Source organism: Pseudopodoces humilis, chromosome 5, assembly GCF_049639895.1.
Source record: "Pseudopodoces humilis isolate 2021_Gansu_Grassland_sample_001 chromosome 5, ASM4963989v1, whole genome shotgun sequence".
Classification (NCBI taxonomy): Eukaryota; Metazoa; Chordata; class Aves; order Passeriformes; family Paridae; genus Pseudopodoces; species Pseudopodoces humilis.
Genome location: NC_142204.1, coordinates 27352882 through 27375024, shown reverse-complemented (window position 1 = coordinate 27375024; position 22143 = coordinate 27352882). Strand labels below are relative to the sequence as shown.

General features: G+C 37.6%; 1 protein-coding gene across 8 annotated transcripts in view; it reads left to right on the top strand.

The window, feature by feature from the left end:
• The window catches only part of NR1H4 (nuclear receptor subfamily 1 group H member 4), a 35840-nt gene that overhangs the window by 4749 nt on the left and 8948 nt on the right, over window positions 1-22143 (top strand). For 2 of the 8 annotated variants that reach the window (XM_014249111.2, XM_088055662.1), the window contains exons 2-8: window positions 672-811; window positions 8685-9047; window positions 14144-14296; window positions 17897-18030; window positions 18561-18659; window positions 19206-19305; window positions 20284-20430. In XM_014249111.2, the coding sequence (XP_014104586.1) occupies window positions 727-811; window positions 8685-9047; window positions 14144-14296; window positions 17897-18030; window positions 18561-18659; window positions 19206-19305; window positions 20284-20430 (1081 nt within the window). In that variant the 5' untranslated portion in view covers window positions 672-726. Of the gene's footprint in view, window positions 1-671; window positions 812-4717; window positions 4868-6171; window positions 6192-6513; window positions 6749-6819; window positions 7495-8684; window positions 9048-14143; window positions 14297-17896; window positions 18031-18560; window positions 18660-19205; window positions 19306-20283; window positions 20431-22143 lie in introns of those variants that run through there. The other 6 variants (XM_005519459.3, XM_088055663.1, XM_088055666.1 and 3 more) reach the window with 6 other exon arrangements.

The following is a 22143-nucleotide window of genomic DNA, read 5'->3' as shown; positions in this document are numbered from 1 at the left end:
CCTTCCTCACCTTCCACACCTTCCTCACCTTCCACACCTTCCTCACCTTCCAGACCTTCCACACCTTCCACACCTTCCACACCTCTCCCAGCCTCCCCAGGCGAGAGCTCTGTGGCTGCCTGAGACCAGAGAGAGAGCGGATGGGCGAGTTATCACAGCAAGGCTTGGCTTTCAGTGCTTGTCACCATTTATCTTGTTCAGTAATTAGTGAAGACAAGATAAAGAGCTGGTCCCTAGAAACTAAACTCAAGTTTCCTGTCTATTTTCTCCTGATCTAGCCATAAACTTACACTTTTTCGGTAAGTGAAAGCAATGAAATAATGAAAGGGTGGTGAAAAATAATGCAAACCACTGGTATTGCATGGTAGGGGGGCTGGGAAACATGCCCTCAGGAGGTCAGGCCAGTGTTTCTGTCTGAATATTTGAATAAATTTGGGCATGAACCACTATTAATTTAAAATGAACAGAAAGAGGGTAAATAAAATATGCCACAGCAAAGAAAAAAAAACCAGTCTGGATGTAGCATTTTACTTAAAGGCTGAATTAGGTATTGTAATTTCAAGACAATGTTACAGCAAATATTGAAACAACCTCCTGCATCCTGCTTTACACTAGGTGCACTAAAATTAGTTATCTTGCTATAAATATTCTTTTTGCTTCATATGTTTCAGGGTCTCTTTTCAACCTCCTGTTTAATCAGCATATTCCTCCTGAACTGAAGAATAAATGGGATCTGAAATGAATTTAATAGGACATCATCAGCTGGCCAGTGCTGATGGATTTCCTCTTGCTGAAGGTCCTCATTTGTTTGGTAAGTCACCAATTTAGGTTGAAATTGCAAGCTGTCCTATACTCAGAAACCTAGAAGAAAATGAACTGAAATTTCAAGTCAAGGATATGTGGCTGAAACGTGCCAACCTTCTTGAATCTTCAGTAATTATGAGAAGAATAACAAACAATAGATCTGTGGTGGTAGTGTAATCCTGCACATTATTGCTCTCATCACTGCTCACAGCAGAACCTGTGGGTTGTTTTTGTGACACTTCTAATACTGGAGATCATTTGGCAAAAACAGACCTTTGTACGGAGGCTGGATGTTGCCTTCATGTGAGTCACTTAAATCAAGCTGAGCAGATATATTTCCAGTTAATCTGTAATGAAATTATAGTGCAATGTATTTGCATTGCCATATTATGCAAATTTATGAAAGTAATTTCACCTAAATTAAAATCTTTGTCTTATTAAGGCCATTAAAAACTTATCCTATTAACTTCAGTGCACAAGAAAATTTATAAAGCAGGCTGGAAAGTCTCCTTGCTCCAATTCCACTGAATTTTTCAAGGCTAAGCATGAGTTTGTTAGTTAGTGAAAAATTCTTGGTCAATATTTTATAAGCATGGGTAAGCTATTTTCTGATATATGTACTGCTAAGAAAAAAAAGAGAATAATACATTTTTTTTGCCTTTCATTTGACAAGAGAGTATGTCCTTCATTGAGTGAATTATGATGTCTTGAAGGCCTCAAATGCAATACAGACCTCCAAAAAATGTTGCAACGCTTCAGAAGTTTACAGTCCAAATAAGACCAGAATTCTCCCTTTTTGTGTATTGGAAAAACCAAACACATTCCAGTTTCACCTGTCTGAAACAAGAGTAGTGCCTGGGGCATGGAAGGAAGGGCTCTGGCACCCAGAGACACTCCAGCTGCACAGCTCCTAGAAGTCAGGACCATCATCTATACAAGTCAGACCACTTGCAGTGTCCTGGCTCCATACAGCTAAACTAAAGCTTTATCACTAATGATAAGCACAACCCACTCCATTATTGTGTGTTACTGGCTTTTATCCCTCTTTGTTCTGGGGTTTGGTTGGAGAAATGTTGTGGAGTTGTTAAAAGAAATATATGCTAGCAGCTAGACAACTCCTTGACTACCTCTTAATTCCAATGTCAAGCCATGATACACAGAGAGGAGAATGATGTTCAAATCTAGGGCGCCAAATCTTGTATCCAGTCATCTTTCAAAACTCCTGCATACCTGAGCTACTTCAGGGCTTTGTCAAGAAATTTTCCCCCAATATCTAAGTTTTCATTAATTATTTCATTATTTTTGAGGAATAATTATAATGTTGCTTGAAAATACAAGAATGTGAATATAAAGAACTTTCCCTCCACAGGGTAATCTTACCTACAAATTGTGAAGCTTTCACAAGAGGGATTGTGTCTCTCATTATAGGTGTTCAGAGCTTAGCACAATGGAGATTTAATTCAAACTGACATTTCTGTAACAGAAAGAAATAATGTATTAAGGATTTGAATCAGGGGTCCCATTAGGAAGAAAACTTAGCACTCCTGCTGTGTTTCACTTAAGCTGACTTTTGTTTTGTGGAGTGTCACTCTAATACTGTGTCTTTTTTGCTTTTATAGCTGGAAAAAAGCCTATCAGAAATAATATGCAACCAAGTGCACAGAGAAAGTTACTCATTCTGAAAATATGACTCCATCTAGGCAAAACACTTGTAGGAAATGGTTTTGCCTCTCAATTATTTATCATTGTAATTTATTTGCAATTTTTGACATTCAGTTTTGGCAGGAAGTGACTTGTGTACCCCAGAAAAGAGGAAGAAAGCTTTTCTTTTAGATGGTCCTTATAATGCATGTTTCTTTTAGGTCTTTTCATACATTGCAGCTCAAAAATGAAAAATTGCTGGCTTACAAACATTACCCTTTATAAAAACCAGTCTCCTCTATCCAAAGATGCATACGCACATTCTATAAAAAAACCTTGGAAATACATTTGTTTTCACTATGCTTCATTCAGTCTATGGGGAGAGTGTTCTTAGACCTTTGGAAGCAAATCTAATTGCATCTCCAAACATTAGCTCCAGGTTCAGCTCTTTCAAAAGAAATGTCAGTTCTGAGTTGCCTGTGCTTTGAGCCTCATCACCATGGTAATTCCAGGGCCCTTCTACATCCTTAGCCTCAAGACTTCTAGATGCAGCAGGTTTCAGAAAAAACCTTTTCCACCTTTCAGTAGATGAAAATTGTGTGCTGCCGTTTTAAGTGTGTTTTAACCATAGTTTATCCCTTCTGCAGTTTAAGCCCCTGGGAAAAGAGCCTCAAAATGCAAATGTGGAGGGATCTTAAGCCTAGTTAGAGTGAGGGTCCTTACCTTCCACCCTGTCCTCCTACAAATCTGCTTTTCTTTCTCTAACTCTCTCCTCAGGTGATTTAGAAAGGTTTTATATTTGTGTGGCACCTGAAATATATAGAGTATGTGACTCAAACTATCATTTCTATGATAAGTAAGTAGCAGGCCTCTAAAGTAATAGCTCCATTCTATTTTCTGTGAAAGCATCTTTTGTAGAAGCTGCTAGTATGCAAGATACTAAATGTGAAACTTCAGATATCAGAAATGGAATTATTTCTAAGAACCTGAAAAAAAATATATGCTTAGTTCGAATGAAGACTTATTTCAAATATTTTCGAGTATTTCAAGTATTTTTTTGATGGCCTGAAAATGTTTCCTTGTAATGTGGCATTAAAATATAACTAGACAAGAAATGCCACTCTCACTGTACATGTCCCTAGCTGGGGAAGAAGTTTTTGTGGGAAATGAACACTCTTACAATCTGTACTGAAAAGGATGAGGAAGAATAAAAAAAAAATAAATTACATGCAACAGAGGGGAAAAAGAACCATTATAGCTAAACTCCTTAATGAAAGGATAACAAATACCATTGAAAATTGTTGTGGACACAGAGCAATGTCTAAGAGGAGCTTAAAAGGCTGACTCCTTTTAGCTAAATCTGCATATTTTTTCTGGTTTTTTTTGTTTGGTTTGGTTTGTGGTTTTTTGGTTTCTGTGGTTTTTTTGTTGCCACTCTTTGGTTTTTGGGGTTTTTGTTTTGTTTTTTTTTCTTTTTTAATAAACAACAATAATAAAAGTAATAAAAAATTTTAGGGTCAAGTGTCCAAACCAATTAAACAGCTTCAGGATCATAAGATATGTTAAATAACTTCTTGTCTTTAGCACCACCTGGCAGCTGATGCAACATCTGGCTTCATCCCTGCAGAGAAGATAATTAGGCTCATAACTGACCCCCAAATCAAAGAGAAACAAACCAGCACAAATTAAAACAGAAAACATTGGAAGCATAATAATTATTAAGAGAGCCAAACCAAACAGAGGGGCAATGTCAGTAAAAAATTTAATGAGAAGGACAGATTGGATGTGGCTTTCAGCAACCTGTTCAAGAGGAAGGTGTCCCTTCCTACTGCAGGATTTGGAACTAGATGATCTTTATGGCCCTTCCAGCCCAAACCATTCTATCTTGTCATACAGGTGTGTCCAGTATGGTCTGAGCACTTTTGCCTTTTTTTGAGAATGCAACGTTTCTGCACTTAAAAAAACTTGCTTTCTGTGATACTGGAGTGGTTAATCTATTGCACAGAACCACCTGACCTTACCAAGTATTTATTGATACAAAATTTTCTTGTAACTAAACCACAATAGGTACAAAACTACAATGGTTAGGCTACTAGGAGGCATCCTCTCAAACTGGTGACCAAATTTTATCCAAGTAAATCCATACTGGGAACAGTCATTGTTTCCGGCTTTTACAAACAAGTTGCTTGTAATGAAGTTAATTAGTAAACTATATAACCTCTGGTCTGTATCACTCCTTTCTAGTCTTAAAGAAAGTTCTCACAGTAAAGAAGTGAGCAGGACACAGACAAAGCAGAATTAAGAAGGTTCATGTATATATAGACTTTAGGAGGTAAAAAGAAAAAGAGAGAGAAATGAGGACTGAGGCACCTTAAGGAGAATATTTTTTGTCAAGACATGGTCAGACTGAACACAGCCTGAGGTAGGATATTGCCATATTCTCACCTGGACATTTTTGTTATCTATTCTTGCACTCTTCATTGAAATGGTAGGATGCTATTAGATTTTTTTAAACCAAGTGATCTTTAAAAGATAAGCAAATAATTTGTTCAGAATTAAACCAGGATTTTATTAATGGCTATGCTGTGGTTTCTGAATTACCTAATTCTAAATATTGTTATTTTATTATGTTCCTTCAGGAATAGTGAAGGAGAGCCAGGGGTTCATGTTTTAAGCCTGATTAGAATTTAGTTCTCTTTGTTGAACTTTATATTAGTGGAACAATAAGTTTTACTTTAAAATGTGATCTCATTGTAATTTCTGTAATTTCTGTAATATTCTGCATAAAATCACCTTTAGCTTATGAAGAATCTCAGTATAATTCTGAAAACAGTTTCTTTATACCGTCAAAGAATATTTATACAATTCAAATATTTTTTAAAGTTTCATGTAAAATATTCTGTGTAAAACTTAAAGTAACAGAAGTAAAACTCTAATAAGATTTAGTTGCAAGTGGAAAAAATATTTGAAAAACAATGTGCATGTGAAGGTTTCACTTTTTTTTAGTCAGCTTTTGATATTTTTGTGAAAGGCTTTAATTGAAAAATGCTTATTTACAAAATATAAGATTTGCAAATAGAAAAAAATCTGCAGGTGTAAGTAACTTAATATTTGTGTGTGCTTAAATATTCTTTCCTTAAAAATCTGAAAGGTATCCTTCCAAAAGGAAAAAGACATAAATGTTTCAAAATATTTGAGACCACACAAACAAAATGTTGGTGTAGTCCAGTGAGCTCATTTCTGATTTCACTTTCACTGCTTATAGTACTGCAACTGCAATGATTTTACTGGGCTGTTCATGTTTTAGCTGCATGAGACCAGTCTGCCCCAGACCTCTACTAATACATATATCTGGAGAAAAGCTTATGTACATTCCGCTCAGTAAGATAAGATTACTTTTCTTTTGTGATAAGAAATTATTTGGTCTAGACTGTCATGTACAGGTCTACAGGTACATCATGATGCTCAGGTCTACTTAAAACAAACCAAACCAAAACCAAACAACCCTCAAAACTTCAAGCTAAAGTGGGAAAACCTACACAGTTGCAACCTAATTATCTTCAAAAACCATACTGGTCTTTGAGGACTTCCCAGAGTTTAAGCTGTCAGTCTGTTTTGTGTAAAACAAGACTGTGTTCTCAGTCGCTTTCCAACCTCTCTGTTTTTCCTTTTCCTTCCACTGATTTGAGCACGGACTCAGTTCAGCTAAATTGTTTAATGATGCGTCTGATGGAAAGAAAAAGGAGGTGGGCTGTTTGGCTTTTTTTTCCTGTATTTAACTTAATTAATTAAGACTCATATTTTTTTATTTGTTTCCTTTGGAAGCAGAGTAGAATTAATGATTGGGAAGATTTTTCTAAACATACTTGTAACCCAAATGGCTCTACAGTTGTTTGAATAACCCCCCAGTATTGTCTCAGGATGTGCTGCAGTCCTTTAGTAGCCCTGAGTTTTTTTAACAAGCCCTGAGATTTTTTCCTGTGGAAAGAATGTTGCCTTCTCTTCTTGCTCTTTCAGAGGCCCAAGCAGTTCAAGAGGCTGATACACAGCTTTTGTGGAGTTTCCTGTGTATGGCAGAAACCTAAAAATCAACAGTTTCTTCCTTTCCATTTTGGGATTATCCCACTTTCTTTTAGCAAATTCAATTAACTAATTACTAATAAGCAAATGAAAACTTAGGTTTCCACAGTGAGCAGATTCCTTTCCAAAGGGAGACTGAGCGATTGTGTATCCCACAACTAACTCCAGCTTCTGTACCTGAAATACCTTGACCAGTCTTCAGGAGCAGCAGTCTCAACAAGTGGTAAATACAGCCAAAGATTCATTAAACCTATACTGGATATCAAATCTTTGTCGTCCTCACCCTTTATTTGTTTTGTCACCACTGTGACTGGCAGGTATCAGTGACAGTCTACATCTGATGCATGAAGCTGTAATGCCACTTCCAGGCTCTTTCGTAGAGTCCCCAGATGCCCTCTGTGTGTCTGTACTCTTTGTTTAAATGACATAACCTTGGATTTGGGGAGTGCCTTCTGCTATTCTGCTTCTGCCACTGTAGCACTTGGTGCCCTGGCCTCTTCTGGAACAACAAAATGCAACCATAATTAAACTAATAGCTGGTAATAAAAGGCACCATTATTCTCATTTGATTTTGTGTCACGTTTTTACAGACTTACATCTTGCTGCTTATTCTGGAACTGGGACCTCAACACTTGTTATTGGCAAAGATGTGCTGTGAGCAATAATAGAGTGATCACACAAACCCAAAACACTTGCATGGCTTCTGCAGCATGGTAAAATAGGAGGGGCAGAAAGCTGCAGAGCAAGAGTGTGACACCTTGAAAGTGAAAAAGCAGGTGTAATTAAAAGGTTTCTGCCACTAACTGGATTCCCCACTATAGATTTTAATTATTTACATCATTACAGATGTTTCCTCTTCTTAATTGTTAGCATTTCTTCATTGTTTTTAATTTCTCATAAAAGAAGGGCACTTACCTGGGACCAATTTTATGTCAGCAAAAATGTTTTTGGAGTTCTTCTGAAGCACTGGTAAGTGATGGTCACCAATGAACATTAATCTATGATTTCCTTGTAAATGCTGCTGTTGATTCAAATAAAACTGGACTGGTCACCTTCCTGGAAATATGCTCTATTTTTCTCAGACTCTCTTCTTGGAACTATTGAAGGAATTGAGTCAGTGTTTTCATGGAGCAGCAAGACGTGGCTGCCTCCAAAAAAAAAAAAAGAAATAGTTTGCAAATAACTTTTAAATTCAGCTTTTCAGCTGTGTGATGTGGACTTGATTTTACCTACCCCATCCAGGGACTGCTGGATGTTGTTGTGCCTGAAGTGCAGAAAAGAAATGAGAGTTCAGTTTTCTGCAGTTTTAAATATGCTATTTAATGAGCAAGGTTAAGGTAACTTCCAGGTACCGTGTTGATCCCGACAGGAAAGGTTGCCACTCCTTGTGCCACTGCCAGGTCTGCTGCTGGCTCTGAGGTGAATAATGCTGGCTTTCAGAGGTGCTTCCTCTGAGAGCTGCACAGCTGCACTGAATGGCACAGGCTTGTAGGGGCAGGGGACCAGGCTGCAGAGGCTGGATGGTGAGAAGGTTGCATTTCACCACTTATAGAAGGAGTATCTTTCTTGTTCTTTCCTGGTGAGAAAAATAGTGAGGTTTCACCTTACTATTTCAGGCTCTTCTTGAAGGTTTATTTCATGTTTTCAGTCTTCCAATTAAGCCTCACCCTTGTTATTTTTCCCTAGTGCAGTTTTTGTCTGCATTGATATATTCCTTCAGAATTAAATACAAATTAACATGATGTTTGAGTCTTGGTTTAGCCTTTGCCAATACCATGGGGTTTTTGCCATATGTTTGGATTTCTTCCATTCTGCTTTTAAGTCTAATTTGGGTTGTTAACTTCTCTGGGGTGGGGTTCCTCTTTCTTGTAAACTGAACAATTATACTATTACCTGTACAATATTTTTCAAGATTTTTTTTTTTGTGTAACTGCCAGTGTCAGACATTTCCACCAATTATAAAGGAGTGTCTGAGAATGAATAAACTATTTTTGAAACTTCTTGCAGTGTATTTGTGTAGCAAATCTGAGCTTAGATAATGCAGTCTTTATGTTTGTGCCTGGCTTTTGAGATAGATGTCTGGAAGTGGAAACTTCTCTGATAAGATACTACAATTACATGGTAGTAATAGAAATTGGTTTTGCATTATTATTTTCCAGGTGTCCTTTCAGAACCAATGAGTTCTCCAGTGCAAGAGGCAGATGTGTCACCTTATGCACAGTACAACAATGTGCCATTTCCCCAAGTTCAGCCTCAGATCTCATCGCCACCTTATTACTCCAACCTAGGCTTCTACCCTCCGCAGCATGAGGAATGGTATTCCTCTGGGATGTATGAACTCAGGAGGTTACCCTCAGAGACCTTTTTCACAAGGGAGACAGAGATAATGGATATCCCTGCAGCCAAAAAGCCTAGACTGGGTCACTCCACAGGAAGAGTGAAAGGAGAAGAGCTCTGTGTGGTCTGCGGTGACAAAGCCTCTGGGTATCACTATAATGCCCTTACTTGTGAAGGATGTAAAGGTAGGATGAAATCAATTCAGCTAATAGGCACAGCAGCTTCTCAGGTTTTTTGGGTTTGTTGATTTTATACAAATCATTAAGCATTTTAGAGATTTGCATTTGGATCCTGTGTACCCTATCCTATATTTTCCCCAAGACAGACTGCCAGTGTCTTCCACCATTGCCTTACGGTTACACAGCATTACAGGCCAACCTTCGGCTCTTGAGCACCATTAGCTTTTGGTGAACTGAAGGACAGCTTCTCTGTGGAGACTGGCAGCCTGACTCTGCTCTCCCTGGAAGCTCTTCGTGCCATTCTCTGCCTGTGGAAGGAACAAGCCCATGGAAGCCCCTGGGAGCTGAGTGCTAGGCTGCCCTAGAAGATAGCTAAAAACCAGCCCAAGCGCCTCAGGGAGTGTGCATTGAAGGGAAGCAAAAGCTGTCAGCCCCCACCTGCAGGCTGTTCCCAGGGACTCTCTTTCCCCCTGCTCCCAGAGGATATGATGGGTGTGTGATATTTCAGGTTTGTGAGAGGAAAGGATTTCTAGTTCTATACTTTCTTCTAAGGGTAGCCCCTATCTCTAGGGAGGGAGCTTCTTCAGGAAGAAGAATGTATCTGTAGGACAAATATCTTGCTTCTTAGAAGAATATTATTTATATATTATTATCAGGATAAATGTGATGTAGAAAATCACTGCTGTTATGGTAAACGTGATTGTCAGATATTTCAGCAGAGAGGGACAGGAGGTTTTGTCAAATATTATACCTGAAGAGGAATAATATAATTTGTGACTGAGGTACATTATGGCCAGAAAAATGAACAGAAAAAAACAGACCACAATAGTTGAACACTTGAAACATGAATACAGTCAAGGCTCACACAACTTATCTCAATAATTGCAATAAATAAGAGATTAGTTTCTTTCTGCTGTCTGAGTAAATAGTCTCCAAGTCAAAAACTATGAATTAACTCATATTAAGGTTGTCATTATAAATCAGCTTAAATTCAATTGTGATTTGACGATTCCAAGTAATGATACATTTATTCTGTTAGTAAGCTGTTCCTCCTCTTTATTAACTTCAGTATTAAATGTGTGAGAAACTTTTCAAATACATAAAATTACAGACTTTGAAATATGTATACAGTGTTTCTAGAAGAGAAATTAAAGCTATCAAGTAAATATTCAGACTAAAATCCATGGGGAAAGGAAAAGCGCATCCACTTCCCTACTGATTCAGTTTGAATCACTCTATGTAACTGTAATTTTACTGCTTTATTGGGATAATCTATTTTATGTTTTTGTTCTGTTTCATGACTGCAACATCAGTTAGAAAGAATAGTACCCTTGATCAAACATAGTAAAAGTTGAATTACTTAAAGATAATGGATTCTGTTTCTACAATAAACTTTAAAGGTGACTAAAGTACCAGCTGATTCAGTACAGAGGTATGCTGAGAACAGTAATTCTGTCTGACAAGGCAAAGCAGATACTATGTTTTCTAGATCTCTTGATCATTCTTGATATCTGTGGAATTCTTCACATGGGTATACATGTGAAAACATGGACACCAAAATTAGGCTCGGTGCTTCAGTTGTGCTCTTACCAGTGCAGTAGGATAACTACCTCACATGTCTTGCAACTCAGTATGAGATTATCCCTTCTTTTTGGCAGCAAGACTGCTAATTCACACTCAATGTGTGTCCAAAATGGTATGCAGGTCCCTTTCTGTAGGACTAATGATCACCTTGCAGCACCTCTGCTCCATTGATGCAGTGGATGTTCTTATTCAAAGAAAGAAGTTTTGCACATATTTTTATGGGATTCAATCCTCTGTGATGAATATGTTAATTTTATTTTTTTTAATATCGTTCTTGGGTAGTGCATTCAGCAACACTTTCCCTTTTCTTTGGTTTTCTTTCTTGGGCAGATGGAACAATATTAGTATCTTATCTATTGTCCTCATGAGAATATTCATCTGAAAATATTGGCAGGAGTATGTACTGAGATATATATATGTATATATTTCTTAATATATTACCATCCACTAACAAATATGTATGAACTATTTCATTAGTATTTTGCATAATACTTACAGCACAAGGAGCAATACACTTTTTAAACTTGCTACTGTGGAGACCATTTCTGAAACAATCTTTGCAGACTGACATGAAAGACATTCTATTACAGCCTCAGCCTGGATAGTTTTACAGGGTATTAAGGGCCATTGCTAGGTGTTACAGAACAAGCGTGACACGATGTTCTGCTTGTTTAATAAAGCCACAGAATAAGTTCTGTTGAAACAAAAAGCCCCCATCTTTGAGATCCCTTTCAACCCAAGCCGTTCTATGATTCTGTGAAAAACTAGTTACACATCCCCTCCATGCAGGCTTGCAGTAGGAGTTTTTGAAGCATTCAAACCACTCCTGTACTGCTTAATGTGTCTCACACCACACTAGAATGATTCTTGCAAAGGGTTCCTCTCTAATCTCCTCACACTAACCCCCGCATGGGGGCATGTGGTGAAGGAACCCTGGAAGATGTCCTGATAGTCTGAGCAGAGCAGGTACTTTGTTAGCAATTGTGAACTTTAAAAACTTTTAGATTTAAAACCCATCAGGATGCCAAACAGAGGTATTTCCAAAGCTTTCATCTACTCTTTTTACAACTGCTCTCCTTCAACTTTCATAATTTCCGCAAGAAAAATATCAGCATTGTAACATTGGAGCAGCTCTACCATAATTAATCATATTCATGACTCTCTGAGAACAAAGCAAATTCAACATTTCCAGCCAACATGAGCTTTTTGTAATTTGGCGAGATCAGATGAAAGTTAGACTGTACCAGAAAAAGCTTCAGCTTTTGTGTTTACTAACCCTTTGTTAGCTTAACATAAGCTGGTTCTGTCTTACCTTTGAATTATAGTACTCCTTATATAAACTTCTCCTGTTACAGAAAGCCATATATAAGTATTTCTAGCAGTTTAAGTTCATTTTGAATTAGTAGTGAGTAATAAATACAGAAATTTCGTTCATATGAGAAGCTAATTTCAAAATTAATTATGAAGTCTGTTCAAGAAGACAACGGTTCAAGAGCCCCTTCCCCAAAAAACTGAAGCAAGAATAGGGTTAAAACTAGCTTTTGCCAAAAAAAATCACTTTTCATTTCACATCATTTCACTTTTTCAAAACCTTTGTTTTCAAGAGAAAGTATTTGACAGCTTGAATCTTGATTGTTCCTAGCTTTTGCATCCATGTTTTTGCCTTTTTCTTTATTACATATCTTAAAAAAAAAAAAATTACCAAAATTATTTTTCCTTCTTTCTCCGTGGAGAAGTAAATGCACAACTTGTGAGTAGGCTGAGTGATAGAGTGATCAATCAGTCTTAGAATATTATAAATATCTGTGCAGAGCTTTTCAGCATTTACTACTAATTAATGTGTAGTAAACTGCAGGACTTAAAATTAACAAACAAAATTATAAATTATATAAAGCAGTTGCCTTTAACTGGCAGTGAGAACTTGCAGCTTAAATCCAGGCTTTTTTTTCCTTCCCATACCAGTAAATGGTAATGTATTAAAACCATGTGAGTGATGAATAAAAATAATGCCTGGGGCTTCTGGAGGTTCTAACTAATCTGCATTTCAAAAGAGACTGATGCCAGTCAACTGTATTTGTTTGAAGAGCAGCCAATAAAACAGACAGCATAGAAGAGATTTCAAACAGGAACTACAGAAGATTCAGAGAAATGCCAGATTTTTTGTGACCAGGTAGTGGAATTGTTTTACTGGTTGCTACACACTGGTGCTTGGAAGAGATTAGGCAAATATAAATCCATGGGTCAAATTCGGGAAATTGTCATCTGACAATGCACAATTCTGCAAACACACAGACAATCCTTTAGATTCACAACTGAATTTGCTCTATGATTTGAGTACTGGAGGCTGGCTCTTATCTGGCCCCCCTTTTAATGCATCAGAGCGCCAGGTTGGAAGACAATAGCTTTATTGTGCCAGGCAGTGGTGATAAGAAAGCAAAAGCTTTCTGAATAGCTTTTTTTTTAATAGCTCTGGTTAATATAAATGTACACAGAGCTCTAGTTTGAAGCACTGTATAAATCAGTGATTTAGCAGCAGAAGCTCCCAGGAGTTTATTTCAGAAACTTGCCCTCACATGGGGAGGAAAACTGATTCCCACTGTAGCTGATGCTAAATAGTCTCTGCCATGTGAAGGGCAGTGTAAGAAAATTACAATGGCACAGTGAGTAACACTAAAAATTCAGGACACATTGATAGCAAAGATTCTGTTACTTTGTGATGATCCTTATTTAATCACATTTAGAGTCTTATGTACCCCATGTTTTTTCCACAGTGCTGCTCTCACATATGGGCGGCAGCCAAACAGGAGATTTGGACAGACTTAGGAAGGGTCCTCTCAGTTTCTCCTATCAGGTGCTGTTTGCAGTGATTTTTTGTGCAATTTTTGAGTGAATCCAGTCAAGATAACAGTAGAACTGCACGTGCAGGTGAAATTAGGTGGCTACTTAACTCATCAAGTGGACAATACTTGGTGAATAAGGCTGGAGTATCTTGTAAACAGGGGTGGAGGCCACATGTACAATAGGTAGATACAGTGCAGCTTCCTTATTAAACTTGGGGGTGGGTGAGCAGACCAGTATGTGGAGCTTCTGTTGCTCCCAGGAACTGGAGGAAGGGTGAAGAGTTACTCAGCTCTCTTCCTGCACATTCGGTACCTCAAAAGACTTAAAAGACTTTTGTTTTTTCACTGGCTGTTTGTATGTATTACCCTATGGCTCTAGTGCTGGTGCTCAGCCTGCTACTGACAGGTTTCAGATTTGGGTCTGAATTTTCCCAACATTCACAATTTCAGGACTTTGGACTAACATCTAGTGTTTGGGCTCATGTATTAAATTATATGACTTGGGCACTGTTGTCAGTACAAGTATCAAGAATGTAGTCATCCAGGAGCTGAAAGAAGCTGATGGTCTGGCAGAACACGTGTCATTCAGAAAATTCAGTGCAGATGGAGGTGAACTTCACCTCGATGATTTTGCTTCTGAGGGTTTTCTTTCATCTACATCACTGTTGTTTTGTGCAGGTTTCTTCAGAAGAAGCATCACAAAAAATGCAGTATACAAGTGTAAAAACGGAGGCAACTGCGAGATGGACATGTACATGAGGAGAAAATGCCAGGAGTGCCGTCTAAGGAAATGCAAGCAGATGGGCATGTTAGCTGAATGTATGTATACAGGTATTTGCATCATCTAGTCAGAGTGGGCATTAAATACTGTATTTGCTAGAGTGGTCTGGTCTCAATAATAAAGTTACAAAAGATGTCTTTTGGCAGGTGGAAAGTGTATGAAGGCAGATGCCCTGCCTGTGCATCAAACCTTGTGGAAAGACAAATGCACTTTTAAGCAATGGGATTTAATTGGTGGTCAGGGACGTGAAGGCATTGGAGCTGGGCAAATGGTGAAGGAAGGCCAGTCCTGCACTGGATGCCAGCTGTTACTCTGTGTGTGTGGGAAGGAGCAGGGGAAATGAGTCCATGGGGAACTCCCCAGGAGTGAGGGGTTTCCAGTGTTATGGAAGCCAAAGCAGGAAACTCCTGGTGCTTTTCTTTCCTACTCTTTCTGGGGCTCCCCCAGTCAAGTTCTTGCTGGCCAAGTCCAAGTTTTGGCACATACATAATGCCATTTTCAAGAAAAGAGCAGGAGTGTTGCTAGCAGGAAGTTTCTGTGGACTTGCCAAATGTATGCTCCCAGACCTCACCCAGCAATCAGGCCAAGCTGGGTAAGGGCTAGCCCTTTTTTATAGTCTCATTAGCTTTTCTCATGGTGCTATAGATTTTCCTGCCTTGCATATAGACACATAGGTAGAACTCATAGACACATAGGTCTCCAGAAATGAACCTGATAGATTTTAATAATGTTTCATATTAAGAAAAATATTCTGTTCAGACCGACAGTTTATAAACTTTATTGAGTTTCTAATTGGATAACTTAGAAAAATGGGGATATTGGAGTGCATCTTTTAACATGTTTAAAACTCCTCTTTGAGTTATAGCACTATTTTTTTAAGCTTGCCCCTGAAAATACTCTGTAAACATCTGCTCTTTTGCCTTCTATGAACAGGACTACAATTTATTTTTCTTGATGGCTCCAGTCACTTTAGCATACACGTATGTGTGAAATCAATTTAGGTTCATACAGGAAATTAATCTACTTGGAATTTTTAATATATTTCTATCCTTCAATCTGATCAGAAGATGCTATAGTAACTGTTGGTTATATGAGAAACAATAAGCTCCATCAATATTTCGAAGGTGTAGCCAGCATAATGTAATTAATCTTTCATTCCGCAAATTGAACAGGCTGCAAAGATCCTGAGATAGGACATATTCTTGTGCAATACATAAATATATGAGCAGACCCCACTTTGATGGAAAAACTCCTTCATTGCTAGAGGAAAATAACTCCCCTGTGGAGCTCACCCCCGATCCACTGTTTCAAAATTTTGAGGATTCAAAATAGCTTGAGTCACTCAGTGCAGCGAAAAACCCAACAGCCCACTGCTGGAAAAAAACCAACCAGGTCAGCATAAATGATACTGACTGGGACCACATGAAACTTTTATATTGGCCTATCATTTTCCCAAGCTGGCATAAGGGAAATAAAAGCCAGTGGGTGCCACTGCCATTTGACTCTCTCTCTGCAATGGAAACACAGGGTATCTTGTGTTGCTCATGACTTAACCATAAGTGTGCTCTAATGCACCGCAATGAGGATGTTTGGCAAGGCACCATTTAATGGCTTTAAAGTAGGAGTGTGCCATATAATTGCTTTTAGTTCAAGGCAATCTAGGACAGTAAAACATGAAACTTGTAGTAGTGTAGGGCATTTATTTGAAAAAGTATGACTAGGAAATAAAAGGTTACCTTGAACTTTGTTTCACTTACTCATTTTGTAGGATTGTAATTGCAAGCTCTGTGGATTCTTTTTTCCCTTGGAACAAGGAGCTAAAGTATTATAAATATTTATGGCACAGCTACTCAACAATCTTTCTCCTGCCCTTTATGTGCAAACTACAGACAGACCAAAATTACTACCCATCAATTTCAGTCATTTGGATCTAAACTGCAAGTTTCTTGGGTGAAATGTCTACCTAGGGAAGACCCAGGTTCTGCCACTCTTCCTGGAATTTAATACCCATTAAACTTAGCTATCTCTGAGCTAAAAAGTGACGTCCTGTCTCACGCAAAAATTTTTCAGATGACTTAAATGGAGCCAGAATAAAATATCAAGGTAATACTTAGTAGCAAGAAGCATGAGAAAAATCTGTCTTAATGCTTAAGGCAAATGTAAAGCAAATTTTCTCTAGGAAGGCAATAGACCAGATCCTAAGCTGGTGGAAAACAGCACAAGCCCATTAATAGCACCAAAGGATGCACTGAATAATTTAGAAAAAGAAATCTATGGCGTTGTGTGGCACCACAAATTACATGGCTTGATACCAATTATTATCTCCATCATCCCTATTATCACCTTTCAAGGTAGTCTTTGCAGGTCTTATTTTAATCATGTAAATTTCCTCTTCTCTCAGGAGTTCAGGTAGGTCATTTTATATAGGGCTTAAACAGGAAATTAAAAACATTCACAACGAGATTCATTGGTTTCATGGTATCTTCCTCCACATCATATACTCACTGAATGAGCCTCTTTTCCTGCTCTGCATTTTTAAAGAAGAAAGAAAGACAGAAAGACAGAAAGACAGAAAGACAGAAAGACAGAAAGAAAGAAAGAAAGAAAGAAAGAAAGAAAGAAAGAAAGAAGTCCTGTGCTGATTAGTTTATTTTTAGATGAATATTTAGGTGTTTTCTTTTTCATTTGTGATTTCTGACTCTCTTTCACATATTGTGTAGGGTACCTATTGTTTCCTTCTTTTGTTAGTACAAGAAAACTGATAGTTTTTATGACATCCACACAAGGATGCTTCCTGCTTCAAGGTACTGAAATGTAGTCTAGAACAAAAAAAAAAAAAAAAAAAAATCCCAAACTACATATGCAAAAATCCTTTTTTTGTAAGTGAAACTCTATAATAAAACCAGGGCTTTATGCACTCCTCTAATACAATGAAAAGCAAAATAACAAGACAAGCTGGGTTACTTCTTAAATACATTTTAAAGGTGTGTTTGCCAGTCTGAGTTTCTTCTGAGTCTACATTTTCAGCTGTTGATCCACCTGTGTAGTGACACAGTAATGGCTACAGCCTGGGAGTCCCCTCTTCTGCATGGGCTTTCTTCCCAAAGATTCTGCACAACAGACCTAATATTGCTTAAAGATTATTGAAAGTATCCAAGGCCCTCTGTGTAAGAACAGCTGCACCTTGATCACTCTTTTGGATCAGAGCAAAACAGCATTATTTTGATGACAGTCTTCCAGTTGTTCCTATTTATTGCACTTTGGTTCAGGTCTTGGACCACAGGAAAGGCTTTTCTCTTGTATAAAACTGAGCCAAAGGTGCAATCCAGCAAACTCCCATCACTAATGGGCCTTTTGCCTGTAAGAATAGATTAGACCTGGTCCAAAGCAAGACCCCAGACATGCTCAGTGTGTGGATTCTGGGTCAGCAGAACCAATTGTTTTGCTCTGCAGATAAGCTCCATGTGGGCCAGAATAACCATAGCATGTGCCTAGCTTGTCTCAGTAGACTCACATCCAAAGATAATGACACATTCAGGAGGACATGCACAGGAAAGGGGGTTGTTGGTGTAAAGGGCATTTTTGTGTACCTCTTCAGTGCCTCAGGCATATATAAATCCAATTGCTTTGTGTTGCATTATGTGTCCTAGGTCTCTTAACAGAGATACAGTGCAAGTCAAAAAGGCTACGGAAAAATGTGAAGCAGCCCCCAGATCAGACAGTCAATGAAGACGATGAAGGTCTTGATGCAAAACAAGTAACTTCTACAACTAAAATATATAGGGTAAGAGAATTCTTGTAATAGTTCTTACAGTAGTGGTGATGTGATTTTTTTTAAATGCATCTAGTACAGTGAATAAAAAAAAGATTATTGAAAACCCTCTGGAGCTACATGTATTGAATAAAACTCTATCTTCCATTAGGTCAAGGAAATACTTGATTATAGTAGTTCTGATATTTTTAGTCAAAATCCTGTAAAGCATCTGTAAGGTCCATGCAGTATTTTTCAGTGGTATGTATATCACATACAGTGAGATGTGATATTAAAACTTGAACGTATTTCATTATTTGCTAAAAATTTCCTTATTTCTGATAATTAGCCACACAAACCTAGGCAGTTTAAAAACAGTATACATCTCTCTTCTGTACCATTCTGTAAAAACCTCAGTGACAAGCAAACCTCTTATCTCCTTGGTCTCCAAATGGTGAAAAATAGATGCATATCTTTTGCCTAAAGCAAGAGATGCTACATCATTTCTATGACTGCATTTCATGATGGGCTTTTTTTTTTTTTTTTTTTTTTTGCCAGTATAGGAGAAGGTAGAATTTACCCCAGAACAGCAGAAACTTCTTGATTATATTATGGATTCATACAGTAAACAACAAATACCCCAGGAGGTGTCAAAAAAATTAGTAAGTATATTGACAAATAATTTTTTTTTTTAATTGATAGTGAATCTGAGGATTACAAGGCAAAAAGTATTTGTAGTCAGCAAAAGTAGGTGTAGTAAATAGAGCAAATTATGGACTTAAAGTATGCTGGAAGTGGGGCAGAATCTCTCCCATTCAGTCAAAAATTGGACCACACCTTTATCAAACTTAAATGTCAAGAAAAATCTTTCAACTCTAGAATAAGACTTTTGTGATCAAATCTAACCTTTGCTGATTGGAGCTTTGTTTTTTTCCATTGTCAGTGTAGGCAGTGATTTGAGTTTGACTCACTGTCAAGCTTCCTTTCTGTAAAGACACCAGCCTGGAATCTTGAAAATATTTTCTAGAGTAAAAGACACTGTCTACTTCTTATGTTGCCTTCCAAAATATTTGGTTTTGACAACATTGCAGACAAGTTACAGCATTTGATGGAACACTTGCCTGGTCCAATCTAACAGTTCTTGTATTTTATGCTCTTAAATATGGAATGTCAGTGAAAATTAACAGATTTTGTTTGATTTTTAACAGTTGAATGAGGAATTCAGCGCTGAAGGAAATTTTCTGATTTTAACAGAAATGGCTACCAGTCATGTGCAGGTTCTTGTGGAATTCACTAAAAAACTGCCAGGTATTTCCTGTGTGTTGGGGAAAATTTTGTTATTGCAACACTTAGGTGTCTTTCTGTCGCCTTTGGCAACCTTTGTGTATTTGTAAAGACTATTTAGAAATGCCTGATCCTTCTACACATTTTTAGATACTGTGTAAAGAAAAGGTGTTTTGTGCTCAGAAGAATAGTAGACTGAACAATCCAAAGTCTGTTACTCCAAGATGTGGCACCCTTTAGCTATTGACAAACAAAATGCTCAGAGAAAGGATTGCGTCTGTAAAGAGATTTTATTTTTATATATTGCTGCAGTGCCAAATAGTCTTCCTCTAAATTACTGCTAACACTTGCTAGATTCTACTTAATTTCCTTTGCTGTCTTTCTAGCAATGCCTCTAGGTTATAACATCCACTGAATTCAGGAAATATTGATAGCAAAGATTCTGTGAGTCCCACGCAAGAACTTTCTCTACTTGATGGCACCAATATTTATGGTCCTTACGTAGTGTTTTATGGCCAAGTGCTGAAAATCTGAGTTTATTAGCGTTTTTTTAACTCCCAAGTTCATGTTACCTCATGGCTGAACGCTGGGCAGGGGTAGGGGTGCCCTTTAGCTAAGGAAGGTGCATTTTAACACTGAAAGCAGCATGGAAGTGGGAAAGGAGTGTAGAGAGATCTGGTGGAAACATGACAGAAGATATTATGGAGCAGTATCAGGTTAGACAAAATTCTTACTATTGGGTATGCTACACCACATTTTGTTTACTCTCTAAAAGTACCATGAACACTGAAATACGTGTGTAATCCTCATAAACTTTGGGGAGGTTCAAATCAATGTAATTTTTTGAAGTCCAGGTTTGAATGCCTTCAGCACTCAGCAACCCTACTGACACCAGCACCAAGGTTATGCAGATGTGTGGCACCTCACATGCAGGAATTTCAGGACAGAAAGGAGTGGAAACTGTTTCTTTTGCTGCCTGACTTGTCTCTAATGTGTCCTCAGGCTTCCAAACCCTTGATCATGAAGACCAGATTGCTTTGCTGAAGGGCTCAGCAGTAGAAGCCATGTTCCTCCGTTCAGCTGAGATCTTCAGCAGGAAACTTCCTACGGGACACACTGTCCTTTTAGAAGAAAGAATTCGCAATAGTGGTAGGTATCTTGCTCAATGAGGCGAAACCAAACCACAGCATTGCACTTCTGTGTCAGTGTTTGGCCCTTGGGAAGCCAATAAGATTGTTTAGTAGCATTGAGATAGATTTATCTGAATGTTGTTCTTTTCATTAACTAGAACAAATCTAACTGAGCTTTGAATCTAAATTTCATTAGCTAAAGGACTCTTTACAAGTACATTGCAGCTATTATGAATAACGCTACATCAAATACACCTAGTGCATGTCTCCAATGATAAATATGAAAGAATGATGAAGAAGAACTATTACCATTTCAAATTGTCCACATAAAGTATTGGTAATTAAGCTTTCAAAGACAATCCCTACAAGAAGAAAATAAAAAAAGGTGTTAGGATGTTATTGGAGATGACTGAAGGCAAGCACCTGTTGTTAGGGTTGTTCTGGTAAAATTGAATCACACTGAACAAGGTGCATGGAAGAATTATAAATACAGCATGTTCTCAGTATGTTTTTTGCTTCTTAAGGTCCATCAAAAGCTCAGTGACTCTGATAAGTTCCACTTCTAGACGTAAATTGTAGTAATTATGAAAAGCCAAATGGGACTAGATATTGTTTGTTCCTCAGAGCTGGCAAAGTTGTGTTGTACATTATTGTGCATTCTTTGTGCTCCACTAGCACAATACTGAATGTTTTATCTTTTTCTGCATTGACCAGCAAGCTTTATCCAGCCCTCTGATACCTATCAATGAGCATTCAAATGGATCAACAATTCTGAATAAGACAGTCAGTCCATAGATTCTGGTTTCTGACTTCCCTTTTTAAGAATCAGAATGAGAAGAGACAAAAGAACATAATAACCTCAATATTAGTCATGGAAATGGGCTTGAACTCAGTTCAGAAAGTACTACTGACGTAAGCAAAATTAAGCCAATATTTACATATTTGATTCACAGAAAAGGAGTCAGAAAACTTGAGAATTATTTACTTGCTGAACATATGTATTTATTTTGGCTTAGCACACTCATTTATAATTAGTAGTTTTTAATACTTCTTTCATTTTGACTGATTATAAGAGGGTACTGTTTGATGGATTGGAAACAGTGACTTCCAGAGTCACTGGAAGAAACTGAATAGTTTCTGATCTAGGTTCTGCAGGCAGAGAAGTATGCCAAGAAGGTCAGATATGTCTCCTGGAAACTGTAATGAGTTGTCACAGATTCAAATGTCTTCATTAAGAGATTTTTTTACTGGCCTATAACTCACATTTTGATAAAAATAGGTTTTAGAGAAATGAATCCATATGGCAATGTGATTACTGAAAGCTTCTCTTCCCTAATCTGTACAATGAGCATGAAGCTTCTTTGTTCAGGGTATCAACGGTTCATTAAAAAAAAAAAAAAAACAACCCAAAACCAAGAAATACTTTCATCCAGAACATTGCATAAGCCATTATGTCATACCAACAATTTTTCCTTAGTCATAATTTAAAAAATATTCTGTTAATTCTCTGCAATTATTGAATCCAGATGAGATGCAATTTTATATTTTGCAAGTTTGTGCTTAACTTCATGATAGCACTACTGGCTGGAATATTAAATCGTATCCTTCCTTAGTATTATTTACCTGTGATGTTGCACATTTTAAAAAGCACTTTGTGTAGAACAATTTAGAAGAAATTTGTTTAGAAATTTTAAGAAAAATAACAAATGTGGTAGATTTCCCACAATTCTTT